General features: G+C 37.5%; 1 protein-coding gene across 1 annotated transcript in view; it reads left to right on the forward strand.

The window, feature by feature from the left end:
* LOC102752204 (rho guanine nucleotide exchange factor 9) overlaps positions 1 to 9684 on the forward strand; it is a gene marked incomplete at its 3' end in the record, with an annotated part of 83846 nt that extends 74162 nt beyond the window's left edge. Inside the window, exon 3 of the mRNA XM_006752628.1 lies at positions 9493 to 9684. Within this exon, the coding sequence (XP_006752691.1) occupies positions 9493 to 9684 (192 nt within the window). The remainder of the gene's footprint in view (positions 1 to 9492) is intronic.
* Positions 9685 to 12257: the final 2573 nt, after the last annotated feature.

Raw genomic sequence — 12257 nt, forward strand, 5'->3', positions numbered from 1 at the left:
TTGTCCATATGTCTGTTCTTGTGCCAGTACCAGGCAGTTTTGAGAACCATGGCTTGCTAATATAGCTTGATATCTGGTATTGTGATCCCTCCAACTTTGTTCTCTTTCTCAGGATTGCTGTGGCTATTCAGGGTATTCCTTTTTATTCCACATGAATTTTTGGAGAGATTGTTCTAGGTCTGTGAAATACACCATTGGTATTTTAATGGGGATTGCATTCAATCTATGGATTGCTTTGGATAGTATGGACATTTGAATGATGTTGATTCTACCAACCCATGAACACGGTATATTCTTCCATTTGTTTATGACTTCCTCTATCTCTTTCTTCAATGTCCTGTAGTTTTCCAAGTACAGATTTTTACCCCCTTAGTTAAATTTATTCCTAAGTATCTAAAGTTTTTTTCCAATGGTGAATGGGATTGTGTGTTTTTTTTATTGTTTTTTTGTTTGTTTGTTTAGTTTCTCTTTCTGTGAGTTCATTATTGGTGTGTAAAATTGCCATAGATTTGTGGGTGTTAATTTTGTATCCTGCTAATTGCCAAATTCATTTATTAAATCCAGTAGTTTTTTTTTATGGAGTCTTTAGGGTTTTCTATGTACCATATCATGTCACCTGCAAATAATGACAGTTTTACTTCTTCTTTTCCAGTTTGGATGCCTTTTATTTCTTCTTCTTGTCAGATTGGTATGGCTAGCACTATCAGTACTATGACGAACAGGAGTGGTGAGAATGGCCATCCCTGCCTTGTTCCTGTTCTTAGGGGAAATGGTTTTAGTTTTTGCCCATTGACTTGATGTTGGCTGTAGGTTTATATTATAAGGCTTTTATTATACTGAGGTATTATCCCTCTATTCCCACCATGCTGAGAGTTCTTATCAAGAAAGGGTGTTGGATTGTATCAAGTACTTTTTCTGTATCAATTGCTATAATTATGTGATTTTTGTCTCTCAATTTGTTTCTGTGATGTATCATGTTTATTGAATTGCTGATATTGTACCAGCACATCTTTGTAGTATATTTTGATATTTGGTAGGACACAATTCCAGGCTTTGGTTATTCCTGAATGTTATCTCTTCTATATGAATTTCAGAATTATCTTGTTAAATTCAATGAAAACATTCTACTGGACTCTTTTTTTTATATTTATTGAATTGCAATTATTGTACCAGCCTTGCATCCCTGGAATAAACCCCACTTGGTCATGGTGTATGATCTTTCTAATATATTGCTGGATCTGATTTGCTGAGGATTTTAGCATTTATGTTCCTGAGGGATATTGGCCTGTAATTCTCTTTCTTTGTGGTATCTTTACCTGGTTTGGGGATTAGGGTAATGCTGGCTTCATAGAAAGAACTTGGAAATGTGCCTTCCTCTCAATTTTTTTGCAATAGTGTGAGGAAGATAGGCTTTAGTTCTTTGAATGTTTGGTTAAACTCCCCTGTTAAGCTGTCCAGCACAGGGCTTTTACTTACTGGATTTTATTTTTTAATTACTGCTTCAATTTTCTCCATAGATATTGGCCTATTCAGATTTTTTTTTCCTGATTGAATTTTGGAAGGCTGGTTTTTTTTCTAGGAATATGTCCATTTCCTCCAGGTTGTCTAGTTTGTTAGAATAGAGTTGTCCATAGTATTTTTAACAATCCTTTGTATTTCTGTGGGGTCTGTTGTTATTTCGCCTCTTTCTTTTCTGATTTTGTTTATTTGGGTCCTCTCTTTTTGCTTCATGGTGAGCCTAGCTAGAAGTTCATCAATCTTGTTTATCCTTTCAAAACCCAGCTCTTCGTTTTATTGATCTTTTGTATTGTTTTTTGTTGTTGTTGTTGTTGTTTGTTTGGTTGATTTTTGGTCTCTATGTCATTTATTTCCGCTCTGATATTTATTAATTCCTTTCTTCTGCTTAATCTGGGATTTTCTTATTACTCTCTTTCTTCTTCTTTAAGTTGTAGAATTAGATAATTTATTACGAGTTATTTTTGTTTTTTTTTGAGTTAGGCTTGCTCACCCCCAACTTCTCTCTCAGGACTGCTTTCACTGTGTCCCATAGGTTTTAGATTGTTGTGTTTTCATTGTCTTTGTTTCCAGCATATTTTTTATTTCTTCTTTTATCTCTTTGGTAACCTAGTCATTGTTTAATAACATGGTATTTAGCCTCCAAGTGTTTTTTTTTTATTGTATTGCTTTCTAATTTTATGCCATTGTGATCTGAGAAGATGCTTGATATGATTTGAATCTTTTTATATTTGACGAGACTTTGCCTGTATCCCAATATGTCGTCTATCTTTGAAAATGTCCCATGTGCACTGGAGAAGAATGTATATTCTTTAGCTTTGGGGTTAAATGTTCTGAAGATGTCAACAAGTCCATCTGATCTAGAGAGTCGTTTAGGATTGCTGTTTCTTTGTTGATTTTTTGTCCGGAGGATTCATCCAGTAATGTCAATGGTGTATTAAATCTCCTATTATGATTATATTCGTGCACAGGGGAGAGGGTGTTCCTCAGCCCGTCCTGCACCCTCTCCAACTTGGAACCCCTCGAAGGATGTCCTACTGCTGGTTTACAGGGATCGGGCTTAAAATGGCAGTTGGACATCCCTCTCACAATCCGGGACTGCTGGCTCCTAACCACTCGCCTACCGGCCTGCCTGCCTGATTGCCCTTAACTATTCTGCCTGCTGACCTGCTTGCCCCCAACTGCCCCATGTTTCTCTTTTGTTAGATAGGATAGGCCTGGAGCACGGGTGGGGGCCGGCTGATTTGCCCCGAACGGTGTCCTAGATTAGGGTTAGGGTTCCCTTGGGGCATGGGGTGGCCTGGGCAAGGGGCCTTTGGTGGTTTGCAGGCCAGCCACATCCCCATGAGTTTATTCCTGTGTATGGTGTAAGTTGGTGGTCTTGTTTAATTGTTTCTGTGTACCTGTCCAATTTTCCCAAAGCCATTTATTGAAGAGACATTCTTGACTCCATTGTATGCTCTTGCCTCCTGTGTCAAATATTAATTGACCATAATAGCATGGGCCTATTTCTGGGGTCTCTCTTCTGTCCCATTGACCTATGTACCTGTTCTTGTGTCAATACCAGGCTATTTTGATTACACTGACTTTGTAGTAATAGTTCTATATCTGGTATTTTGACCCCTCCAACTTTGTTCTTAATATTACTGAGGCTATTCAGGGTCTTTTTTGGTTTCATGCAAATTTTGGGGATATTTGTTATAGAACTGTAACATATACTGTTGGTATTTTTAATAGGGATTGCATAGAATCTATCTATTGCTTTGAATTGTATGGACATTTGAATGATGCTAATTCTTCCAATCCATGAACACTGCATATGATTCCACTTGTTTGTATTTTATTCTATTACTTTTTTCAATGTCCTGTAGTTTTCCATTTACAGGTCTTTTATCTCCTTGGTTAAGTTTATTCCTAGGCACCTTAATTTTTGTTGTTGTTGTTGAATGGTTAATGGGATTTTGTTTGTTTGTTTTTGTTTCTTTTTCTGAGAGTTCCTTATTGGTGTATAAAAATGCCCTTGACTTCTGGATGTTAGTTTTGTATCTAGTATATTTTGGTGGATTCTGTAGGGTTTTCTATGTACAGTATCATGCCATTTGCAAATAATGACAGATTTACTTCCTTCTTTCTAATTTGAATGCCTTTTATTTCTTCTTCTTTTCTGATCACTGTGGCTAGGACTTCCAGTACTATGTTGAGTAAGAATGGTGCAAGTGGACATCCTGTCTTGTTCCTGATCTTAAGTGAAACACTTTTAGTTTTTACCCATTGTGTAAGATGTTAGCTGTCAGTTTGCCTTAGATAGTTTTTGTTATGTTTAGGTATGATTACTCTATTCCTTTTTGCTGAGAGTTGTTTTTTTTTTAATCATTAATGGGTGTTGGATTTTGTCTAATTCTTTTTCTGCATTTATTGATATGATCATCTGGTTTTTATCCTCCATTTTGTTTATATGATGTATCAAATTTAGTAATTTGCAAATATTGTATCAACCTTCCATTCCAAGAATAAATCCCACTTGGTCATGGTGTATGATCATTTTAATTTATTGCTGGATCGAATTTGCTAACATTTTGTTGAGGATTTTAGCATCTATGTTCATCAGGGATAATAGCCTATAATTTACTTTTTTTGTAGTGTCTTTCTGGTTTGGGAATTACAATAATGCTGGCCTCAATAAAAGAGCATGGAAGTCTTCCTTCCTTTTGAATTTTTTTGGGGGAATAGCTTTAGGAGGATAGGTGTTAGTTCTTCCTTGAATGTTTGGAAAAATATGCCTGTGTTGCCATCCAGTACAGCGCTTTTATTTGCTGGGAGTTTTAAAATTACTGTTTCAATTTCATTAATTGTTATCAGTTCATTCAGGTTTTCTCATTTTTCTTGATTAAGTTTTGGAAGATTGTATGTTTCTAGTAATTTGTCCATTTTGCTCAGGTTGACCAATTTGTTGGCAAATTTCTTACAATCCTTTGTATTGCTGTGATGTCAGTTGTTTCCTTGCCTCTTTCATTTCTGATTTTATTTGTTTGATTCCTCTCTGTTTCTTGATGAGTCGGGTTATATCTTCATCAATATTGTTTATCTTTTCAAAGAACCAGCTCCTGGTTTCATTGACTTTTGTATTCTTTTTTAGCTTTTTTTGTCATATTCTTCTCTGATCTTTATTATTTCCTTCCTTCTACTTACTCTGCCCTTTGCTTGTTGTTCCTTCTCAAATTATTTTAGGTATAGGGTTTATTTACTTGATGTTTTTCTTGTTTCTTGTGGTAGGTCTGTAATGCTATGAACTTCCATCTCAGGACTGCCTTCACTGTGTGTCATAGATTTGGGGTTTTTGTGTATTTGGTTTCATGAATTTTTTAATTTCTTCCATGATCTCATTGGTAACCTATTTATTATTTTATAACATACTATTTAGCTTCCATGTGTTTGTATGTTTTAAAGTTTTTTTTATTGTTGTTGATTTCTAGTTTCATGCCATTGTGATCCAAGAAGATTCTTGATATAATTTCAATTCTCTTGAATTTTTAAAGACTTTTTTTGTGTAAAAATACAATTGACTTTTTAAAAATATATTTTATTAAATTTTTACAGAGAGGAAGGGAGAGGGATAGAGAGTTAGAAACATCCATGTGAGAGAAACATCGATCAGCTGCCTCCTGCATACCCCCACTGGGGATGTGCCCGCAACCAAGGTACATGCCCTTGACTGGAATCAAACCCAGGACCCTTCAGTCCGCCGGCCCATGCTCTATTCACTGAGCCCAACCAGTTAGGGTTACAATTGACTTTTTATGTTGTTCTTGTATCCTGCAACATTGCTGAACTTGTTTATTTGTTATAACAGGGTTTTTTATGTGTGGATTTCTTAATTTTATATATACTATTATGTCATATGTGAATGGCTTTAGTTTTTCTTTCTAATCTAAATGTGTTTTTCCCTCCAATATCTCTGTCCAGTACCTTTAGTACATATGTGGCATGGAGTGATGTTTGTTCATGATTATAGGATGAAAGAATTCAGTCTTTCACCATTAAGTATGCTGTTAACTATGAGTTTTTCACAAATTGCCATCATCAGTTTTCAACAGTTCTGTACTATGCCTAGTTTCTTAGGTGTTTTTTAATTGATGTTAATTATTCTTTAAATATTTGGTAGAATTCATTAGTGATGCCATCTGGTCTGATCCAGATGGGAAGTTTTTGAATAATAGTCCAATCTTTTTATCCAATTTTTGCTTTTCTTCCTCAGTCAGTTTCTGTCATTCTAGAATTTTTTTTCCATTTCATCAGGTTATCTAATTTATTAGCATATAATTGTTTATAATGTCCCCTTTAATCCCTTTTATTTCTTTCAGATTAGTAGTAGTATTTCCTCTTTTATTCTTGATTTTGATAATTTGAGAACTCTCTTTTACATTTTAACTTTTTTAAAAAGCAAATATGATCCTGTATCTACTGTGTAATTTAAAAAACAAAGGAGAAAAAAAGGAGAAATTGAAGATACATACAAAATACAAAGCCTTATCAAAATTGGGATCTGGGCATGCTGCTAGCTCTCCACCAGTTATTTCTCCTTTATCAACTTCAGTTTCTTCATCAGGAAGTTATGATATTGGTTAATAATTATTTAAGTCTTTGAAAGCATGTGGACTATATCATTTCCATGTGTGAGCATGGGATTAAAGACCATAGTTTGGAGTATTTGAGAATAGACAGTAGACCAGTTTGGAAGGAGCCCAGTATTCCTAAAAGACACAGTTGAAGGTGATAAAGGAAATGCAGATTGAAGCCGGATTATGGTAATATTTGAATTCCATGGTAAGAGATTTGGATTTGGCAATGGGCAGCTAATGAGTATATGGAGGTGTGAGAGTAGCCAATCAAAGTGATAAAGAAATTGGTGTGGGGGAAGGATTGGAGCTGGGAATCACCCACGGAAATCACTTAGGGAATGGGGGCCATGACAGTAAGAATGGAAAAGTAAGAGATGATGACCAGAGATCTTCTATGTTTTGAAAAGTACTCCCTGAAAATAAGGGAGACGGGAGTAGTTAGTTCTCTTGCTCATCCCCTTGTTTCTCATAGTTATTGGTTAAGCACAAACTAGGTCCAAAATAGGCATTTATTAAGTTGAATCGCATTGTGCTGGAGCACAATGAAGGCTGGAGGAAATAATCTTCAAGTACTCTGAGAGGGCTTCCAGGAAAGCCTTCCATCTTGCCAGGCTCTGGGCATTGTCTGTCTTCTTTCTTGTCACCGAGGAGCCCATGTGTGCCAATTGCAGTGTTCATGTATAACATTTTTTAAAAAGTACACAGGTATACATTAGCTTACATAGTGTGTTGGTGAGAGGGTTGATATTGTACCCACAGAAGATGAAGTCTTGTGCTGATCTGTGTCAATGTACTTTGACATAAGAGCAGCCAAGACCTTCATCACACAGAACGGGGAAACTCTCAACAGCAGGGAATTGAGGGTTTTCTACCAGAACGTCATTGTCTCAGGCCCAGGGGATTTTTCTGTAGGACCCTGGGCTTAGGGGCACAGTAATCAGGCCTTACATGCTACCTTTTTGCAAATTAAAATAATCTCCCCTCAAATGTCAGCTACACAGTGGGCAGAGATTTTTGTCTCTTTTGTTACTGCTTTATCTCCATTACCTGGTATATATTAAGCATTGAACATAGGTTTAATGAATGAATGAATCTACCAGTCATTCTTTTGGATTAAGATAGCATCTTTCCCGAAGTAGTGAGCTTATGGGGTTGTTTCAGTATAATAGATAAAAGTCTTGTCTTCTCAGAAGCTCCTTATGAAGAGTCCTGCCATCCATGCCTTTAGTTCTTGCCAGAAGGGGCTCCTCCACCAAATTTTGTGCAAGAAATATGCATCCACCTAGTTATAGTTGCCTTCTTGCCTTTTCATTGTTATCTGAAGTATTACTTGAACCTAAATTTGGTTCTGTCTTGACCTGACTTTCCAACCCACCTACCCCCACCAATATTCTGTGCTCCTTCCCACTAGAGTTGTTTCAAAGAGTCATCTCATTTTAGCCATCTGAAAGCCAACATTTTGTTTTGATTTGACTGTCTTACTCCTGAGAAGAATAGAAAGGTTTCTTATCTTGAAGGCCTGCCCATTGTATTCTTTTCATAGCAGGGATTAGCTTGCTTTATGAGAAGCTGGAAAAAGCTAATAGATTATTAGAAAATGACGTTTTTATTGGTAAAGATAGACAGGTTTATGATGTGTTTGCTTCAAGGCCTTAGAATCACCTTTTTTTTTTTTTTAACAGATCTGTTCCTTAATTAGTCATCCTTCATCACTGCCTATTTATTGTATCAAGGGACAGCTATTAGCACATCAAAGACACAAAGCTGACCTTTATAAGATGTAGAAAGATTTTCAATACATCATTTGCAGAGGGTGATAGGTTCTGGGTAGACGTACATTTTTGCACATTTGGCTGTGTATGGAAAATGCATTAAAATGGATTGAGCTCTTACTATATACCAACCACTGTGGCAAATAAGTAGACTATATGCTGGTGACATCTCTAGGTTCACTGGGTGGTAACCATGCTCTCCAAGCTCTGTGAGGCAAAGGGAGAGGAGAATACACAGAGGTGCGAAGGAACTACTGTCCCTCTGGCTTCATCTCAAAGCTTCTGTACCCCTAAATCCACTCACCAACATACATTTTTGTTGTCAGAAATAGAGATGCATTGAAATTGCTTTATCTTAGCTTCTTGAGGCAGGAATATAGAAAAACCAGGGGTGGGATATTGGCGGGGGGAAAGATGAATAGTTGAATAAAGTTGTAGAGATACCTGACAAGCTCTTTGGTTAATTATCCTAGCAGATCTTGCCACTCTTCTTAGGGTACCACCCTTCCTTTTTTCCATGCCCCCTAGTTTTCCTTCTTCCTAGGAGTAGGGTGAAATGAGCCATTTCCATGAGTTAATTAATCCAAGATCAAGAAATACCTTATTAAGCCTCCCCAACAGTTTTTTTTTTCTGCATTCCTTTGCTTCATGATTTGGAATGGATCGTCTGAACCTTTAACCAATTGCATCCAATTTTGATGAGTAATATTTCTAAGTTCACCTTGTCTCAATCCCGTCTCTACTCCTTTTCCAACTCTCTTAGAAATAGAGGCAAAAGGAGCTAGCACAGTAGTTTAGACCAAAAACTCTGGAGCCAAACTGCCTGGCTTCTATCCCAGATCTTCTGCTTCCTAACTTTGTGACTTGGGATGAAATCCCTAACTTTTTAAGGCTCAGTTTCCTCTTCTGTGAAATGGTGATAATAATGGTACCTGTCTAGCAGAACTGAATAATACAGTTCACTGAAAACTCTCAACACAGGGGCTGGTATATAGTAAGTGCTCAATAAACAGCTGTTGCTATTATGTGGTACAAGGACATTATGACATCTCCATTCCAACCTTGAGGAAGTACAGACATTTGTATATTCCAAGAATTTCACAGTCAAATTTTAATGATTTATATGTGCAGGCTTTGACCGAAGGCCCTGATTTGGATATGTCCACTCTAGTTTCTAACTTTGATTTCCATACTCATAAGTGTTTAACAATAATCCAGCCATGGCACCGCATATGTATAGCTTAATCCTTTTTTATTTTGATCCAACTATTCTCCCTAATATGCCCCCAATATGTCTTCTGATTGTCATTGCTCTTCTCTCCTCTGCAATCATTTTAGCTAAGAAGCCTCTGAGGATGATTTCCCCATCTTTCATTTTACAGATGATAGGTCTCCAGAGGCCAAGAGAAAATTAGTCTCATTCCTAAGGTCAACAAGTCACCCTGGAGCCAGGCCTGGCATGCAGATTACAGGGGCCTCTGAAGGTTCTCTGAATACCTGAAGAATTTAGTTTATCCTTTTTCTACTTGTTTGAAAACTTCTCAAAGAAGGAAGTTAATCCTTTCTTTCTCTGCCTTCTTCCACAGCTCTGGGTGAACCAGGAGGATGGGGTAGAGGAAGGGTCCAGTGACGTTCAGAATGGGCACCTGGACCCCAACTCAGACTGTCTCTGTCTGGGCCGGCCACTACAGAACCGAGATCAGATGCGGGCCAATGTCATCAATGAAATCATGAGCACTGAGCGTCATTATATCAAGCACCTCAAGGACATCTGTGAGGTAGGTCCAGCTATGATAGTGCTTGTGGTGGCACTTAGGGTGAAATAGGGTTCACTTCCATGAAGAAACAACAACTCCCTGGGCCCTACCTTTGACAGTTGAAGATGTTGGAAAGAGCACCTTGACTGGTTTCCTAAATTTTGTTTGTGAGAAACTGATTCTTTGGGGCTGCTCAGTTTCTCTCTCTCTCTTTCTCTCTCTGTCTCTTTTCTATTTGTTCATGGGTATTTTTTTAAATTCTTGAAAGTATAACATATGTCCCTTCCCCGCCCCATTGTCCTCTCCCAGCCTGCTCCTGCCCACCAACCCAGCCTTCACCACCCCCCTCGCCCAATTATCTGTGTCCATTGGTTATGCTTATATGCATACAAGTTCTTTTGTTGATCTCTTACCCCCACATCCATCCCCCATCCCACATTCCCCTGCCTTCCCTCTAATGTTTGACAGTCTGTTCCATGGTTCTGTGTCTCAAGATTTAGTTTATGTTGTTCATTATCATCCACAAATGAGTGAGATCATGTGATACTTATCCTTCTCTGACTGGCATATTTTGCTTAGCATAATGCTCTCAAGGCCCATCCATGCTGTTGTAAATGGTAAGAGTTCTTTCTTTTTTACAGCAGTGTAGTATTCCATTGTGTAGATGTGGCACTGTTTTTAATCCACTCATCAGCTGATGGGCACTTAGGCTGTTTCCAAATCTTAACTATTGTAAATTGCACTGCTATGAACATAGGGGTACATATATCCTTTCTGATTGGTGTTTCTGTTTTCTTGGGATATATTCCTAGAAGTGGAATTACTGGGTCAAATGGGAGTTCCATTTTTAATTTTTTGAGGAAACACCACACTGTTTTCCACAAAGGTTGCACCAGTCTGCATTCCCACCAACAGTGTATGAGAGTTCCCTTTTCTCCACTATTTGTTCATGGGTATTTTTAAAAATTTAGCATTTCTTGTTTGTTGATTTGTTGATGATAGCCATTCTGACAGGTGTGAGATGGTACCTCATAGTGGTTTTGATTTGCATCTCTTGGATAATTAGTGACTTTGAACATTTTTTCATATGCCTCTTGGACTTCTGTATGTCCACTTTTGAAAAGTGTCTATTTAGGTCCTTTGCCCATTTTTTTTATTGGATTGTTTATCCAGCCAACCCATGCAAAGCTTTTGTTGGCAATCTGCCAGTTATGTACTTCTTAATTATATTTGGTGCTAAAGTTAAGAGTTTAAGTGGGAAATATCTCTTTGTCCTACCTTGCAATCATAGGTATCAAACGAAGTCTTTTAAAATTTTTAATATTTTAAACTATAGTTTACATTCAATATTATTTTATCTTAGTTTCAGGTGTACAGCATAGTGGTTAGATAATCATTTACTTTACAAGGCATTCCGCAGATATTTCTAGTTCCCAACTTGCACCATACATAGTTATCACAATATTGTTCACTATATTTCCTATGCTCTACTTTACATTCCCATGACAATTTTTGTAACCATCAATCTGTAGTTCTCAATGCCTTCACTTTTTTTCACCCAATCCTCTAACCCTCTCTCCTTTTGGCAAACATCAGTCTGTTCTCTGTATTTACAAATCTGTTTCTGTTTTGCTTGTTCATTTATTTTGTTCTTTAGATTCCACAAATAGGTGAAATGTGGTATTTGTCTTTCTGTGACTGCCTTATTTCACTTGGCATACTACCCTCTAGGTCCATCCATGCTGTTGCAAAAGAAAGGTTTAACTAGAGCAAAAGAAGGGTAGAGAAAGTTGTTTCTATATGGGCCAGAAGAGAGTATTTTAGCCCAAGATGTGTTACCTCTAACCCAAAAGCTGTGAGCAGAAATATGGTTTATCAGAAAGAACATCAGACTCAGAATTGGAAGGCCCTCTTCAGGTCTCAGCTTAGTCACTGAGTAACATCAGGTGAATCTTCTCCCTCCTGGACCTTGTTCCCCAACTCTAAAATGAGGGTATTAGAAGAGTTGCTTTTTTAAGTGCTATCTGGATCTTACTTTCTCTGGTTCTGTGTGATCTAGATATGCTCCCACTAGAGAAAGCTCTGGAAGTGATCCAGGTTACTTCTGCATTTTTTTTTTTTTCAGTCCAGTGTTGTCTTGCTTTTATTTGGCCAGTTGTCCAATTTAGATGGAATCTCCAGCTGTTGTTTTTTTCCCCTCTTTATTAAATAAGATATTACAAATGTGTCCTTATCCCCCCAATGTCCCCTCATCCCCCAAATCCTGCCCTCACCCTCACCCCCTGTTGTGCACATCCATCACTTATGCTTGTATGCTTGCATACAAGTCCTTTGGTTGATCTTTCCCACTCATGCCCACCCTCCCCTGCTTTCTTTCTGAGTTTTGAGCATCTGATCTATGCTTCTCTGTCTCTACATCTGTTTTTGTTCATTGGTTTATGTTGTTCATTATAATCCACAAATGAGTGAGAGCATGTGATATTTATCTTCCTCTGACTGACTTATTTCACTTAGCATAAGTCTCTCCAGGTCTATCCATACTGTTGGAAATGGTAGAAGTTCCTTCCTTTTTACAGCAGATTAGTATTCCATTG

The sequence above is a fragment of the Myotis davidii genome, unplaced genomic scaffold (assembly GCF_000327345.1).
Source record: "Myotis davidii unplaced genomic scaffold, ASM32734v1 scaffold1010, whole genome shotgun sequence".
In the NCBI taxonomy this organism is placed as follows: Eukaryota; Metazoa; Chordata; class Mammalia; order Chiroptera; family Vespertilionidae; genus Myotis; species Myotis davidii.